This window comes from Bombina bombina, chromosome 3 (assembly GCF_027579735.1).
Source record: "Bombina bombina isolate aBomBom1 chromosome 3, aBomBom1.pri, whole genome shotgun sequence".
Taxonomy (NCBI): domain Eukaryota; kingdom Metazoa; phylum Chordata; class Amphibia; order Anura; family Bombinatoridae; genus Bombina; species Bombina bombina.
This window is the reverse complement of record NC_069501.1, coordinates 1,006,664,361-1,006,682,902: the sequence shown is the minus strand read 5'-3', so window position 1 is coordinate 1,006,682,902 and position 18,542 is coordinate 1,006,664,361. Positions and strand designations below refer to the sequence as shown.

General features: G+C 41.5%; 1 protein-coding gene across 1 annotated transcript in view; it reads right to left on the bottom strand.

The window, feature by feature from the left end:
* SHMT2 (serine hydroxymethyltransferase 2) overlaps window positions 1–18,542 on the bottom strand; it is a 290,678-nt gene that overhangs the window by 223,618 nt on the left and 48,518 nt on the right. Inside the window, 2 exon segments of the mRNA XM_053708176.1 lie at window positions 13,363–13,442; window positions 13,617–13,790. Coding sequence (XP_053564151.1) covers window positions 13,363–13,442; window positions 13,617–13,790 — 254 coding nt within the window.

Here is an 18,542-nt window from a genome sequence, read left to right as displayed (position 1 = left end):
TTTATCCAAGAAACGCACTTCAAAAGGGGGAGAGAGCCAAAGACATTAAGCCACAAATACAAGACGACATTCCTGGCTTCAGGTTCATCTAAAAAAGGGGGGGTGGGAATACTTTTCAAAAATTCTGTAAACATTCAGGCCACCTATGTAGAGAAGGACAAGGACGGCAGATACCTAATTTTAGTAGGCCTCTTATTTAATAAACCGGTCACATTCGCAAATATTTACTTACCCAATAAAGAGCAACAACACACATTCAGGACTATTTTCCGGTCACTCCTAGTACATGCTAAAGGAACCCTATTTATCGGAGGAGACTTTAACCTACCTCTAGATCCCTCCATAGATACATCCACTGGCAGTACCAGCACTCCCCAGAAAGTAATTAAGTCAGTTAAAAACCACCTTCAACAACTAAGACTACAAGACATATGGAGGGTACTTAACCCTAAAACCAAGGACTACACCTTCTACTCCCACCCTCACGCCTCATACACGAGAATTGACTACATTTTCACTGACCAAACAGGGTTAGCCTTGATAGCAGATTCTAAAATCCTACAGATCACATGGTCGGACCATGCGCCTGTTCAGTGTATGGTAGAATGGCCAGATCTGCCGCAAAAACCATACATTTGGAGGCTTGATGATTACTTGCTAGAACACGCACTGACTAACATAGAGATAGAGAAAATACTAACCGACTACTTTAGAGAGAACGCTACGGAAGAAATAACACCAGCCACACTATGGGAAGCCCATAAAAGTGTATTGAGGGGGGAATTCATCGCCTTAAAAGCTAGGGAGAAAAGGGAAAAAAGGCAATTCGTAAATTCTACACTTTCACAAATTGGCTACTGGGAAAAACAACATAAACAAGACCCGCAGTCCAAGACACTACTAAAATCCCTGACTGACTAAGGCTAGACAGTCCCTTAGAGACCACCTTAACAAAGAACATCAATTGAAATCCGCTATACTTAAGCAGAAATATTTTGACGTACAGGACTAAGCAGGTACTTCCTTAGCTAGAGCTCTCAAGAGAAGACAGTTGAACACATACGTTCAGGACATACAAGACAAACAAGGTAGAGCACACAAAGACAGTAAAAGCATCGCGGAAGTTTTCAGACAATACTACTCCACACTATATAACATACCAGACCACACCACACCGCAAGATATAGAAAAATACCTGACAGATCTGGACCTGCCCACCCTTGAGAAAGAAGACACTGACAAGCTAGACTCTCCCATCACAATTGATGAAATTAAAAAGGCAGTTCAGGACATGCCAAGTGGGAAAAGCCCAGGCCCTGATGGCTTCAGCATGAAGTATTATAAAAAATACATAGACCACTTAGCAATACACTTGGCGAATTTATTCAACTCTTTCACACCCTCCACAGGTTTCACTGAAAATATGCTAGAAGCACACATAACCGTACTACAAAAGCCGGGAAAACAACCAGACAGACCAGAACACTTTCGCCCAATTTCACTGCTGAATTCGGACATAAAAATCTTTGCAAAAATACTTGCAAACAGAATAAACCTCTATCTACCCAAACTGATCAACACTGATCAGGTGGGGTTCGTGCCGGGGAGAGAAGCAAGGGACAACACGATAAAAGCCCTTCAAATTATATCCTATGTCAAAGTTAACAAAATCCCAGCGGTCTTAGTCTCCATAGACGCGGAAAAAGCCTTTGATAGGGTTAATTGGCTATTCTTAAAAGCAACCATGCAAAAAATGAAATTCGGCAACAAATTTTTAGCTCAGGTCTTCTCTCTATACGCACACCCTACAGCCAAAGTAAAGGTAAACGGCCTACTTTCGGAGAGATTCTTTATAAAGAATGGGACGAGACAGGGCTGCCCGCTCTCCCCAGTGCTCTTCGCACTGTCCAAAAAGCCACTAGCACAGAAAATAAGAAACAACACTCAGGTCACGGGCGTCACTATAGGACACAGCGAGCACAAGCTGGCTCTATACGCGGATGACATCCTCCTCACCCTCACGAAGGTAGATCTGGCCATACCAAAAGTTATTCAGATGTTCAGGGAGTTTGGACAGGTTTCTAATTTTTTAGTCAACACCACAAAATCAGAGTTGATAAACATATCCTACGAAGACAAGACACTAGACCAACTAATCCCCAACTGTCCCCTAAAAAACAAAACGCGACATTGAAATACCTGGGCATACATTTAGCACCTGACATAAAGACTATATTCCTGGCCAACTTCAAAAAATTAGAGGAATCTTTGCTAACAGATCTCTCGAGCTGGAGAAATAAATCAATCTCTTGGGTGGGCAGAATAAATGTAATTAAAATGAATGTCCTACCGAGGATCTTGTACTTGTTACAGACTACGCCAATACACCTGCCATTCCAATACCTAACTCGCTTACAATCACTGATTGAACAATTCATATGGAAAGGGATCAAGCCGAGAATTACAAAACAAACACTGTATTTGCCCAGAGAGAAGGGCGGCTTGGGGGTTCCTGATGTCCACTCATACAAAAATGCCATTACACTACACAGACTGTTAGACTGGTGCACAAACAGCGAACACAAGCAATGGGTCCAAATTGACAGACACATTATGGGAGTAAGTAATGCAGGGACAACAGCTTGGATTCAAGGCAAGCACCGACCCGATATGATACACCAATACCCAATACTGACTGAATTCTTCACAACATGAGACAGACTGATAACCACCTCCACAGGTATCTCGCACGCATACTCCCCAATGCTTTCTCTATGCCACAACCCTACACTCCCATGGACTATTAAAGACAAACACCTAGAGAAAGGCAGACACATTAAAAATAGTACAATAGCAATATTTTTCCAGGAGGGTAAACTCAGGACGTTAGACGACATTGAGGAATTACACCCAGACATCCATCTGAACTGGTACTCCTACGCACAAATGTGTCACTTCATCGCAACACACCCGCATAAACAGCACCTCTCCAGAAAACTGACATTATTTGAAGGCCTATGTCTACTTGAACATACACCTAGACATGCTATATCCATCCTATATAAACAATTAATAACTAAGAATGAGTCACAACTGCCATCTTACACCAAAGCCTGGGAGAGGGAGTTGGGGATAAACTTAAACCACAAGAACTGGTATAAAGCTTTCCAGACCACCAAAAAATCCTCCATCTCTACTAGGGTGCTTGAGATGAATTACAAATTTCTAACCAGGTGGTACCTCACTCCAAACAGACTACATAAGATTTATAAAACGGCCTCCAATAAATGCTGGAGGGGATGCAGGGAGGTGGGAGACCCAACACACATATGGTGGAAGTGTGACAGGTTGGACTCGTTCTGGGTAGAGGTACTCAAACAGATTTCAGACATTGTGGGCCATGGAATTCCTAATGACCCCCAAATCCTACTATTTGTGGGAGTTCCAAAACTGACTAACCCCATAGCAAGCACTCTACTTATCCTTTTAATTAACAGTGCTAAAATGCTAATTCCAAAACACTGGAAATCCAACGTAGCCCCCACAGCAACAGAATGGAGGGAGCAGGTAGAAAACTTACTCCACTTAGAGAGATATCATCACCTTAGATCAGGTTCCATAGAAACACATGAGCTAATGTTAAATATGTGGAAGCACTACACCCCTGACACACCCACTGACACATAAGCGGGGCCTACCCAACACACCTGAACGACCTGTGACCCCAACTGCTATCACTCTCATAATACTGCTCACTGACAACTTGCCTCCAATGCCAGTAATGTCGACCTCAAGCCTGGCCGGGGAGAAACCCGGATGAAGTCGCTACTGTACAGTCTATAATAACCTGTTAAGTGACGATGCTATGTCTGCTTATCCCGCAAATTGCCTATCCACTTAACAATCGGCAAGTGCACCAGATAGGCACAACACTAAAATAAATTGCGGACAACCGAGAGCTTGCCTAAATACAATGCTGGACTTTATCAGAACTCTTATCACGTGAAGAGTGCACTTTCCTAATAGGAGAAAATTGACTTTAACCATATGTCACTAACTCATGTATAGACACTTGCTCCATGTTGAGCGCAACAGAGAATAATATGTTAAGACCTTGAAAATTGCCTCACACTTTTGAGTATTGTTTCTGTATCTATGAAAGTTCTAAATAAAGCTTTTTTGAAAACTTAAAAAAAAAAAAAAAAAAGTCTGTTTCCAAGGTTATAGTTTGAAAAGAGATAAACGCTCCTTCCAAATTTCCAGATACAGACATAACTAGACCATGGTTTATATCATTCATGATCTATTTTGGTCCACCATGTTAAAAGTCTTTCCTATGCAATAACCAGTATGCCAATATAGAATTAAGTGTGTTATCTTAGTTCCCCAGCAAGCTGGTTGGGGACTTTCATGTGATGATGGTTCTGTGGCTGTGCGGCCTGAACCTGTCACATTTAAATTGTAAGGATTGGTTTAAAGAAACAAGCAGACAAATGTTTCTGCATTTTGTTCTAATCCTTTCTTGCAAATGAACTGAATTGTTTGTTGATTATTCAGCTTATATTGTTTTTCTGAAATTTAAAAAAAGACATAAGTACATAGTATGTAGAGTATCTCATATAAAGTGAGTACACTCCTCACATTTTTGTAAATATTTTATTATATCTTTTCATGTGGCAACACTGAAGAAATGACACTTCGCTACCATATTAAGTAGTGAGTGTACAGCCTGTATAACGGTGCAAATTTGCTGTCCCCTCAAAATAACTCAACACACAGCCATTAATGTCAAAACCGTTGGCAACAAAAGTGAGGACATCCCTAAGTGGAAATGTCCAAATTGGGTCCAATTAGCCATTTTCCCTCCCCGGTGTCATGTGACTCTTTAGGGTTACAAGATATCAGGTGTGAATGGGGAGCAGGTGTGTTAAATTTGGTGTTATCGCTCTCACACTCTCTCATAAAGGTCACTGGAAGTTCAACATGGCACCTCATGGCAAAGAACTCTGAGGATCTAAAAAAAAGAATTTTTGCTCTACATAATGATGGCCTAGGCTATAAGAAGATTGCCAAGACCCTGAAACTGAGCTTCAGCATGGTGGGCAAGACCATACAGCGGTTTCACAGGTCAGGTTCCACTCTTTGGTTGTCTTCGGGAAATAGACGTATGAGTGCTGCCAGCATTGCTGCAGCGGTTGAAGGGTTGGGGGATCAGCCTGTCAGTGCTCAGACCATACGCCGCACACAGCATCAAATTGGTCTGCATGGCTGTCGTCCCAGAAGGAAGCCTCTTCTAAAGATGATGCACAAGAAAGCCCGCAAACAGTTTGCTGAAGACAAGCAGACTAAGGACATGGATTACTGGAATCATGTCCTGTGGTCCGATGAGACCAAGATAAACTTATTTGGTCCAGATGGTGTCAAGCGTGTGACGGCAACCAGGTGAGGAGTACAAAGACAAGTGTGTCTTGCTACAGTCAAGCATGGTGGTGGGAGTGTCATGGTATGGGCCTGCATGAGTGCTGCCGGCACTGGGGAGCTACAGTTCAATGAGGGAACCACGAATGCCAACATGTACTGTGACATGCTGAAGCAGAGCATGAACCCCTCCCTTCGTAGACTGGGCTGCAGGGCAGTATTCCAACATAATAACTACCCCAAACACACCTCCAAGACGACCACTACCTTGCTAAAAACGCTGAGGGTAAAGGTGATGGACTGGCCAAGCATGTGTTCAGACCTAAATCCTTTTGAACATCTGTGGGGCATCCTCAAATGGAAGGTGGGGAAGAGCAAGGTCTCTAACATCCACCAGCTCTGTGATGTCATCATGGAGGAGTGGAAGAGGACTCCAGTGGCAACCTGTGAAGCTCTGGTGAACTCCATGCCCAAGAGGGTTAAGGCAGGGCTGAAAATTAATGGTGGCCACACAAAATATTGACACTTTGAGCCCTATTTGGACATTTCCACTTAGGGGTGTACTCACTTTTGTTGCCCATAGTTTAGACATTAATGGCTGTGTGTTGAGTTATTTTGAGGGGACAACAAATTTACACTGTTATACAGGCTGTACACTCACTACTTTACATTGTAACAAAATGTAATTTCTTCAGTGTTGTCACATGAAACGATATAATAAAATATTAACAAAAATGTGAAGGGTGTAGTCACTTTTGTGATACACTATCTCTCACAATGGAAGTGCCCTACAAACGGCTGCTTTAGCCTTTTTAGCTTTAGTATCAAAACTTGTGTTCATGTACTACTGCAAATCTTGGGACATTGTCAGTCGATACACAAGAGAATGCTTAAAAGCATGTTACGGTCAAAATGTATATGTGTATAGATCAATTACATCATTGAATAGAAACATGTTTGCAATGCTACTAGTAAAAGTTATCACTGTTTTATTGTTAACATTTTTCTCTGCATGTGAGGCATTGCTAGGTATTCTCAGTCCACCAGCATTTTAAACATTGCAGCTGCTCAGAGCACCAGTGGGGCTTGTATCCTGCCAGCAATATATAAATTGAGTTATCAGATGGTACAAGCATCTTAGGCGCTCTGAGCAAGTGCTGTGTTTAAAATGAGGGTGGCTCTGTGCATACTTAAATACACTTTTGAAAAAGCTATAGCTTTCATTAGAAAAATGTTAAAAAAAAAAAATGTATGCTTACCTGATAAATTTCTCTCTTTTGCGATGTACCGAGTCCACGGATTCATCCTTACTTGGGGGATATTATCTTCCCAACAGGAAGTGGCAAAGAGAGCACCAAAGCAGAGCTGTCTATATAGCTCCCCCCTTAACTCCAACCCCCAGTCATTCGACCAAAGGCCAAGGAAGAAAAAAGGAGAAACTATAAGGTGCAGAGGTGACTGAAGTTTTTAATCAAAAATACCATCTGTCTTGAATAGACAGGGCGGGCCGTGGACTCGGTACATTGCAAAAGAAAGAAGTTTATCAGGTAAGCATAAATTTTGTTTTCTTTTGCATGATGTACAGAGTCCACGGATTCATCCTTAATTGTGGGATACCAATACCAAAGCTTTAGGACACGGATGAAGGGAGGGACAAGACAGAAACCTAAATGGAAGGCACCACTGCTTGCAAAATCTTTCTCCCAAAAACGGCCCGAAGAAGCAAAAGTATCAAATTTGTAAAATTTGAAATAGGTATGAAGCGAAGACCAAGTCGCAGCCTTACAAATCTGTTCAACAGAAGCCTCATTTTTAAAAGCCCATGTGGAAGCTACCGCTCTAGTAGAATGAGCTGTAATCCTTTCAGGAGGCTGCTGTCGAGGAGTCTCATAAGCCAAACGGATGATGCTTTTCAGCCAAAAGGAAAGAAGTCGCCGTAGCCTTTTGATCCCTACGCTTTCCAGAATAGATAACAAACAAAGAAGATGTTTGACGAAAATCTTTGGTTGCCTGCAAATAAAATTTCAAAGCACGAACCACATCCAAGTTGTGCAACAGACGTTCCTTCTTACAAGAAGGATTAGGACACAGAGAAGGAAAAACAATGTCCTGATTGATATTCCTGCTAGTAACAACCTTAGGTAGGAACCCAGGCTTGGTACGTAAAACCAACTTATCAGCACGGAACACAAGATAAGGCGAGTCACATTTTAATGCAGATAGTTCAGAAACTGTTCGAGCTGAAGAGATAGCAACTAGGAACAAAACTTTTCAAGATAAAAGCTTAATATCTATGGAATACATGGGTTCAAACAGAACCCCCTGAAGAACTCTAAGAACTAAATTTAGACTCCATGGCGGAGCAACAGATTTAAACACAGGCTTAATTCTAGCTAAAGCCTGAACGTCTGAAACATCTGCCAGACGCTTGTGCAACAAAATAGACAGAGCAGATATCTGTCCTTTTAAAGAACTAGCTGACAATCCTTTCTCCAATCCCTCTTGGAGAAAAGACAAAATCCTAGGAATCCTGATTTTACTCCAGGAGAAGCCTTTGGATTCGCACCAAAAAAGATATTTATGCCATATCTTATGATTTCCTGGTAACAAGCTTTCGAGCCTGAATCAAGGTATTTATGACTGACTCAGAGAAACCCTGCTTTGATAGAATCAAGCGTTCAATCTCCAAGCAGTCAGTTGCAGAGAAATTAGATTTGGATGCCTGAATGGACCTTGAATCAGAAGGTCCTGTCTCAGCGGCAGAGACCATGGTGGAAGAGAGGACATGTTCACCAGGTCTGCATAACAAGTCCTGCGTGGCCACGCAGGCGCTATCAAAATCACTGATGCTCTCTCCTGTTTGATTCTGGCAATCAGACGTGGAAGGAGAGGGAAAGGTGGAAACACATAAGCCAGGTTGAACGACCAGGGTACTGCTAGAGCATCTATCAGTACAGCCTGAGGATCCCTTGACCTGGAGCCGTAACGAGGAAGTTTGGCATTCTGACGAGACGCCATCAGATCCAATTCTGGTGTGCCCCATAGCCGAACCAGTTGAGCAAACACCTCTGGATGGAGTTCCCACTCCCCCGGATGAAAAGTCTGACGACTTAGAAAGTCTGCCTCCCAGTTCTCTACACCTGGGATATAGATCGCTGACAGATGGCAAGAGTGAGCCTCTGCCCATCGGATTATCCTTGAGACCTCTATCATCGCTAAGGAACTCCTTGTTCCGCCCCGATGATTGATATAAGCCACAGTCATGTTGTCTGACTGAAACCTGATTAATCTGGCTGAAGCCAGCTGAGGCCATGCCTGGAGAGCATTGAATATCACTCTTAATTCCAGAATATTTATCGGTAGGAGAGCCTCCTCCCGAGTCCACAAACCCTGAGCCTTTAGGGAATTCCAGACTGCACCCCAGAAGGCTGGCGTCTGTCGTCACTATAACCCATTTTGGCCTGCGGAAACACATTCCCTGTGACAGATGATCCTGTGACAACCACCAAAGAAGAGAATCTCTGGTCTCTTGATCCAGATTTATTTGAGATAAATCGACATAATCCCCATTCCACGGATTGAGCATGCAAAGTTGCAATGGTCTGAGATACAAGCGAGCAAACGGAACTATGTCCATTGCCGCTACCATTAGACCCATTACCTCCATACACTGAGCTACTGACGGCCGAGGAATGGAATGAAGAGCTCGGCAGGTGGATAAAATCTTTGATTTCCTGACCTCCGTCAAAAATATTTTCATGTCCACTGAGTCTATCAGAGTCCTTAAAAATGAAACTCTTGTGAGGGGGGAAAGAGAACTCTTTTTTTACGTTCACCTTCCACCCGTGAGATCTTAGAAAGGCCAACACTAAGTCCGTGTGAGATTTGGCTAGTTGGAAGGTCGACGCTTGAATCAGAATGTCGTCTAGATAAGGCACCACTGCTATGCCCCGAGGCCTTAGAACCACCAGAAGGGAACCTAGCACCTTCGTGAAGATTTGTGGCTCCGTGGCCAACCCGAAAGGAAGAGCTAAAAACTGATAATGCTTGTCCAGAAAGGCGAACCTGAGGAACTGGTGATGATCTTTGTGGATAGGAATGTGTAGATACGCATCCTTTAAATCCACGGTTGTCATATATTGACCCTCCTGGATCAATGGTAAGATAGTCCGAATGGTTTCCATCTTGAAAGATGGGACTCTTAGGAACTGGTTTAGGATCTTGAGATCCAGAATTGGTCTGAATGTTCCCTCCTTCTTGGGAACAATAAACAGATTGGAGTAGAACCCCTGCCCTTGTTCTGCTTTTGGAACTGGGCAGATCACTCCCATGGTAAAAAGGTCTTCTACACAGTGTAAGAACGCCTCTCTTTTTGTCGGGTTTAGAAACAATTGAGAAAGATGGAACCTCCCCTTGAATTCTAGAAGGTATCCCTGGGTTACATTTTCTAAGAGCGCGAGAGCGCGAGAGAGTGAACCTTAGTTACAAATGCTAAGATCATAATCCTCCAGGCAGAAATCTTCATCTATGTCCTGCCTGAGAGTAAATAGTAAAACACCGGTACCATTTAAAAATAAACTCTTGATTGTAGTTAAAATTAAACTAACAGCTTAACACCTCTTTCACTTTACCCTTCCTGCTTAGAGCCGGCAAAGAGAATGACTGGGGGGTGGAGTTAAGGGGGGAGCTATATAGACAGCTCTGCTGTGGTGCTCTCTTTGCCACTTCCTCTGCAGCAAAGCAAGAGGGGAACTTTGCCAACAGGAAGAGGAAGTGGGACCACTCTTGAAGTTTCGAAAGGAACGAAAATTATTTTGTTTGGTCCTTGTCTTATTTGACTTATCCTGAGGGAGGGTATGACCCTTCCCTCCAGTAATGATCTCTGTCAGTGCAGGCCCGAATAAGGTCTTACCTTTGAAAGAGATGGACAAAAGCTTAGATTTAGATGACACATCAGCTGACAAGGACTTAAGCTATAACACTCTACGCGCTAAAATGGCAAAACCTGAATTCTTTGCCGCTAACTTAGCAAGATGAAAAGCGGCGTCTGTAATAAAAGAATTAGCCAACTTAAGAGCCTTAATTCTGTCCAAAATATCATCTAGTAGGGTCTCCATCTGAAGAGCCTCTTCCAGAGCCTCAAACCAAAAAGGCAGCTGCAGTGGTTACAGGAACAATGCATGCTATAGGTTGAAGAAGAAAACCTTGATGAACAAAAATTTTCTTTAGGAGACCCTCTAATTTTTTATCCATAGGATCAATGAAAGCACAACTGTCTTCAATAGGTATAGTTGTACGCTTAGCCAGAGTAGAAATAGCTCCCTCCACCTTAGGGACCGTCTGCCATGAGTCCTTTATGATGTCAGAAATAGGGAACATTTTCTTAAAAAACAGGAGGGGGAGTGAACGGAATACCTGGTCTATCTCACTCCTTAGTAACAATGTCCGAAATCCTCTTAGGGACCAGAAAAACATCAGTGTAAACGGGAACCTCTAAATATTTGTCCATTTTACACAATTTCTCTGGAACTACAATAGGGTCACAATCATACAGAGTAGCTAAAACCTCTCCGAGCAATAAGCGGAGGTGCTCTATCTTAAATTTAAATGCCATCATATCTGAATCTGTCTGAGGGAGCTTCTTTCCTGAATCAGAAATCTCTCCCTCAGACAGCAAATCCCTCATCCCTACCTCAGAACATTGTGAGGGAATATCGGATACGGCTACTAAAGCGTCAGAAGGCTCAGCATTTGTTCTTAACCCAGAGCTACTGCACTTCCCTTGCAACCCAGGCAGTTTAGATAAAACCTGTGTGAGGGTAGTATTCATAACTGAAGCCATATCTTGCAAGGTGAAAGAATTAGACGCACTAGAAGTACTTGGCGTCGCTTGTGCGGGCGTTACCGGTTGTGACACTTGGGGAGAACTAGATGGCAAAACCTGACTTCCTTCTGTCTGAGAATCATTTAATGCCAAATTTTTATAAGTCAAAATATGCTGTTTGCAATTTATAGACATATCAGTACAAGTGGGACACATTCTAAGAGGGGGTTCCACAATGGCTTCTAAACAAAATTGAGCAATGAGTTTCCTCAGAGTCAGACATGTTTAACAGACTAGTAATAAAGCAAGCAAGCTTGGAAAACACTTTACTTAATGAAAAAAACACAATTTGCAAAAACGGTACTGTGCCTTTAAGAGAAAAAAAGGCATACACAAACTGCAAAACAGGTTAAAATTGCTTCTAATTTTCCGAAATTTTAACAGTGTACCCACTAAGCCTTAGAAGGATTACACCACAAGTAAATAAGCAATAAACCCACAAATGACAAAACCGGATTGAAATTTGTCTAAAAACCGGTTAAAACCCCTATTAGCACCTTGCCACAGCTCTGCTGTGGCCCTACCTGCTCTTAGGAACAATAATCTGTGGTTAAAGCTTCGAATAGGCCCTCAGAAGACTATCAGGACCTCAGGAGAAGTTGCTTGCTGCTTGTCTGAATTACTAAATGCGCAACTGAGGCGCAAAAATAGGCCCCGCCCACCTCACTCGATGTTGCTGGGGCCTACACAAATCTAGCAAACTATGTTTGAAAACCATGTGGGTTATAACAACCCTAAATAAGCCAAATGACCCCTCAAGCAAACGTTCCCATAAACATAAAAACCATTACTCCCAGAACACACAAACTTTTGTCACTTTCTAATAAACAAACTAAGTGCCCAAAAAACATAGCCCTTCATGCAAGCTAGTAAAACCTCTTTCATACTAGGATTACTTCTTACCCTTCCCCTAATGGGGATACTGTCAGCCTTTCTGAGTTAACACAGTCTCTGCAGAAAATATGACTGAACATACCTTATTGCTGCATAGCAAGAAACCGTTCCTCACACTGAAGTTTTCCTGTACTCCTCAGCTTCTGTGGGAACAGCAGTGGACTTAGTTACAAATGCTAAGATCATAATCCTCCAGGCAGAAATCTTCATCTATGTCCTGCCTGAGAGTAAATAGTACAACACCGGTACCATTTAAAAATAAACTCTTGATTGTAGTTAAAATTAAACTGATGAGGCATATAAGTGCAACCACCAATAAGTAGCTAGCTCCTACCTAGGTATGTTTTTTTTAAAAAAGGATACCAAGAGAACAAAGCAAATGAAACAGAAGTACATTGGAAAGTTGTTTAAAATACAAAAGAGCTAAAAGGTAGGCTTTAATGCACTTTTATTAATACATGTTAGAGACATGGAAGGCAACCTCCATGAATCAGTAGTGAACAAACTGAAAAATACTTTCCCGTTTATTTCTATTATCAAACTTGCCACTTCCTCTTGTTAGACTTCATTGAAGTATAGCTTCTGTCCATGACACCAAATTGAGGTTTAGGAGTGTGCATGTGTCTTAAGCACTATATGGCAGCAGTGTTTGCAACAAGGTTTTCAAACAATTTGATATAGTGCGCAAGACACCTGTATGATCCTGAGCCCAACTCAAAATGCTCTCATGAAATGGACATTTCAACCAAGGATACAAAGAGAAACAAGTAAATTTGATAAGTAGTTTTTCAAGACTCTATGCTTTTTTTGAATCAACATTTAATTTGGACTGACATGACCCCTTAGAGCTGTAAGCTAGACCTGTACACATGTATATCCCATTAAGCTTGTTACCTAATGTTAGGTTAGACTGCTGCTCTCCTATACATGAACAGACTACTGTAGTGCTGGACTGACATGACCCCTTAGAGCTGTAAGCTAGACCTGTACACATGTATATCCCATTTTGCATTGGTTATCATTAAACGCATTTGTTAAAATGATGTAATTGATTTGTACCCAAGAAGGTAACAAAATGTTTTAATTTTCCAAAATATTTCACTGACCCCCGGCTGGCAAAAATTTCTGTGGAGAACACTGGGATAATCAGAATCATGGTATCTCACCTCTTGCCTGGGTAGCCCTCAGAATATTTGTTGTTGAGGCAGGATCCAAGGGCTTCTAAGGCTGCCCGGCTGCAGAAATTCTAGCATAAAAATACAAAAAACAATTAGAAGCTATTCTGAAAGTTTTACTTTCACTTAATGAAAAAAATAAATTCCTGTTTTTAATTTTCTTAATTTTTTTAAAATATTAACAGAACTTTTAATTTTCACAATTTAATGAATGGCTTTATTACATATCTATCCAGTTAAGATACCTCAGAGGCAATGAGTTCCAGTCCACGGCACTGCCTATCTTTCTCCTTCTGAACAAGGTTCCACATTTCAGGGTCGCTCTCTGAAAGGGTTTCCTGGCCTGTCCAGAGGTGGTTCCCAGCCTGAGAGGCAGCTTGAGTGTGCTGAGCCCGAACATTGCAGCATCTCCGTAGAGGCTGTTAACACAACAAAAAATGCAGTGAAAAAATGAATGCAAAAAAAATGGTGTAACAGCATTGACAATGGAAAGTTTGATAAAAACTCCCACCCTATAAAAAGGTGGCCATGATCAGGATTTGTGTGCTTAAAGTGACATGAAACCTAAAATTTCTCTTTCATTCTTTCATGATTTAGATAGACAATTTTAAACAACTTTGCAATTTACTAGTATTATCTAATTTGCTTCATTCTCTTGGTGTGAATATACATACATATACATGCATGTATGTATGTATGATCCTTTACTATTAAGTAAATAAATACAAAAAAATAAAAAATGAACACAATTTTTCAGAGTTTGACCTTAAATCATTTATACACAACTAATGCAGCTTTAGAAAAATCTCTCAAAATAAATGCATTTATTTATCCTAATTTTCAAAATACCTCACATGTGTAGGATTATCTCCTATTTTTGATACTTTAAAAGGTCACCTACCACAAGAAGTGCATTGTTACCATTTTTTAAATTTAAAGGGATAGTCCAAGTCCAAAAAAAACTTTCATGATTCAAATAGGGCATGTAATTTTAAACAACTTTCCAATTTACTTTTACCACCAATTTAGCTTTGTTCTATTGGTATTCTTAGTTGAAAGCTAAAGCTAGTAGGTTCATATGCTAAATTCTTAGACCTTAAAGGCCACCTCTGCATTTGACAGTTATTAACCACTAGAGGGCGTTAGTGCATGTGTTTCATATAGATAACATTGAGCTCATGCACGTGAATTTACAGGAGGAGTGAGCACTGATTGGCTAAAATGCAAGTCTGTCAAAGGAACTGAAAAAAGGGGGCTGTCTGCATAGGCTTAGATAGAAGGTAACCACAGAAGTAAAACATGTATTATAACTGTGTTGGTTATGCAAAACTGGGGAATGGGTAATTAAGGGATTATCTATCTTTTAAAACAACAATTCTGGTGTTGACTGTCCCTTTAATATGCTGCCATTGTAAGTGTCTCAGCTTTTACACAACCGAAAATTGCTACAAAAGAGTACTGTATATATTTTTAAAAAGACGACATCTCAGAGGTTTTACATTTGGGGGGTTTGACACATTTCATATGGTCATTTCATTAGCAATATCTGCCAGAATATGGGGTAATATTTTGGTGGGTTTTTTTTTTGTTTGTTTGGTTTTTTTTGGTTTTACACACAAACTCACAATATTGCTTTTTCATTGTGAATATTGAACTCCTGATATGTACCACTGCAGATACATCTCTCAATACGCTATAAAGGGATAGTAAAGTCCAAATTAAACTTTCATGATTCAGATAGGGCATGTAATTTTAAACAACTTTCTAATTTACTTTTATCATCAAATTTGCTTTGCTCTCGTTATTCTTAGTTGAAAGCTAAACCTAAGTAGGCTCATATTATAATTTCTAAGCCCTTGAAGGCCGCCTCTCATCTAAATGTATTTGACAGTTATTTATTATCGGTCATTTGTAGAGTGCTAACAGACTCTGCAGCGCTATAAACAAATGCGGAGTACAACAAAACTATTATATGGATCAAATGGGTAGAGGGCCCTGCCAAGAGTTGCACTGTTGTAGTCAGCTCTTAAGAAGGTGATCTACAAACAGCTGGACTCTTAGGCTTACATGCTAAGGGGGTTCAGGGGATAGCGATGGAGAAGAGAAACTGGTATAAAGAAAGGTTAGCGTAGGTTGTATGCATCCCTGAACAGTAGAGTCTTTAGGGAGCGCTTGAAGCTTTCAAAACTAGGGGAGAGTCTTGTGGAGCGGGGCAGAGAGTTCCACAAGATGGGAGCCAGTCTGGAGAAGTCCTGTAAACGGAGTGTGATGAGGTAACAAGAGAGGAGGAGAGGAGGTCATGAGCAGAGAGAGCCAGGTTTCTGTTAAGGCAGCGAGAGATAAAGGGGTCATGTATAGAAGTGAGCTTGTTGAAAACAGAGCGAGAGTTCCAGAATGCACAAGTGAAAGGGGTAGTGGCTTTTGATGCGAGGAATGTGAGGAAGGTTGGCAAGGTTTTGTTTTCTAAGTCTATGGGACGGTACACATGGATGTGCATGGCTAGGCAGTTGTTGGGGACCAGGATTAGGGGAGATGTCACCAGCAGTTAGTAAAAGCAAGAGGGAGAGTGACATGAGATGATACAAATTTGCAGTAATAAGACTGTTTTTGAGAAGAGGTGCAGGGGGAGAGAGATTGTTTAGGAATAGGTAAAGTTCATGAGTACAAAAGTAAGGTGAGTTTAAGAGAGATGGGCTAATTAACAGTGCAGGCGGAGAGGGAGAAGAAGAGGGAAAGACCATCTATGCATTGACACACCCTCCATGCAATTGGTTGAGCCGTCTTTCAGCCTCCGCATTAGTCATACACGGGTCCTCTCTTACTGGTTGACGCATAAACTTGGAAAGAAATTGCGAGTACACCTTGTTTCTTGCTTGGAATAAAACCACTTTTATTCGATATCCATACAGATTAAAAACATTCTTCATTTCTATGTTAGCCACAACATATTTTCATTCCACTTTTGTTCTTTCAGTAAACTTAAGATGTGTTGTGTCAGTTAGATGGCTGGTTAGACTCATTACAAAGGGTTGTAATATGTTTTTTATGTCTTTGTGCAATTTCGGATTGTAACTTCAGTGTGGTAGTAGTTGTATGGTGGGGCCAGGGGTCCATAAAAATAATTTTTTTTAGCAGCAGTGTATTTATGTTTGTTTATTTGACAATGCTGTAGAAATTCAATATTTAAAACCATGCAGAAATGTTTCCTCAATACACAAATGGTAGGTGCCCTTTTGGCAGATATGCATTTATAGGATAGATAGAGAGATTTTTACATCTGCATAAAATATTATACTCTCAGACTAAGATTACTCAGTGTTTGAAATGAGACAGGTTAACATAAAACTGTTCAGTTTACACTACAGCTGACTTAATTTTGAAATACATACCAACAAGCCTAAATCCTGCATTTAACCAGATCTAATGGTATGAGTACCACAGCTTATGGTTCCACCAAGACCATATAGAGTACAGCATTTTCAAAATCCAAAAAAGTACAGCTGACAGATGGGAACATTTGTACACTATATTTCAAGTGGTGCTCTTGGTTGGGGTTTCTTCATCTAGCCATCTACCCAGATCATTAATGTACTGTTTTGAATTCACAGAATTATTTTTGTTTACACATTTACAAATATGATTCTTTAAAAAGTGATCTCCTAATTTCTGCGATTCTTTTATCATGAATATCACACACTGTTAATTTAGGGGATGCTAGGTGCATAAATGTTTCCTCCTGTGAGTGTTTCTGTGGGTTTCTGTCTTTATGTCTTTGTGCTTTGGTTTGTGTCTCTATGAGTGTGTATGCATTTTTTTTCTGTGGGTCTCTCTGCAAGGGTGTGTGTATGTTTGCCTTTGTGTATTTTCTCTGAATGCCTTTGTGAGGGTGTGTGTGTATGTCTGTTTTCTGTGGATGTCTCTGTGTGTGTGTGTGTGTGTGTGTATGTCTGTTTTCTGTGGATGTCTCTGTGAGGGTGTGTGTGTGTGTGTGTGTGTGTGTATGTCTGTTTTCTGTGGATGTCTCTGTGAGGGTGTGTGTGTGTGTGTGTGTGTGTGTGTGTGTGTGTGTGTGTGTGTATGTCTGTTTTCTGTGGATGTCTCTGTGAGGGTGTGTGTGTGTGTGTGTGTGTGTGTGTGTGTGTGTGTGTGTGTGTGTGTGTGTATGTCTGTTTTCTGTGGATGTCTCTGTGAGGGTGTGTGTGTGTGTGTGTGTGTGTGTGTGTGTGTGTGTGTGTGTGTATGTCTGTTTTCTGTGGATGTCTCTGTGAGGGTGTGTGTGTGTGTGTGTGTGTGTGTGTGTGTGTGTGTATGTCTGTTTTCTGTGGATGTCTCTGTGAGGGTGTGTGTGTGTGTGTGTGTGTGTGTGTGTATGTCTGTTTTCTGTGGATGTCTCTGTGAGGGTGTGTGTGTGTGTGTGTGTGTGTGTGTGTGTGTATGTCTGTTTTCTGTGGATGTCTCTGTGAGGGTGTGTGTGTGTGTGTGTGTGTGTGTGTGTGTGTGTGTGTATGTCTGTTTTCTGTGGATGTCTCTGTGAGGGTGTGTGTGTGTGTGTGTGTGTGTGTGTGTGTGTGTATGTCTGTTTTCTGTGGATGTCTCTGTGAGGGTGTGTGTGTGTGTGTGTGTGTGTGTGTGTGTGTGTGTGTGTGTGTGTGTGTGTGTCTGTTTTCTGTGGATGTCTCTGTGAGGGTGTGTGTGTGTGTGTGTGTATGTCTGTTTTCTGTGGATGTCTCTGTGAGGGTGTGTGTGTGTGTGTGTGTGTGTATGTCTGTTTTCTGTGGATGTCTCTGTGAGGGTGGGTGTGTGTGTGTGTGTGTGTATGTCTGTTTTCTGTGGATGTCTCTGTGAGGGTGGGTGTGTGTGTGTGTGTGTGTGTGTGTGTGTGTGTGTGTGTATGTCTGTTTTCTGTGGATGTCTCTGTGAGGGTGTGTGTGTGTGTGTGTGTGTATGTCTGTTTTCTGTGGATGTCTCTGTGAGGGTGTGTGTGTGTGTGTGTGTGTGTGTGTGTGTATGTCTGTTTTCTGTGGATGTCTCTGTGAGGGTGTGTGTGTGTGTGTGTGTGTGTGTGTGTGTCTGTTTTCTGTGGATGTCTCTGTGAGGGTGTGTGTGTGTGTGTGTGTGTGTGTATGTCTGTTTTCTGTGGATGTCTCTGTGAGGGGGTGTGTGTGTGTGTG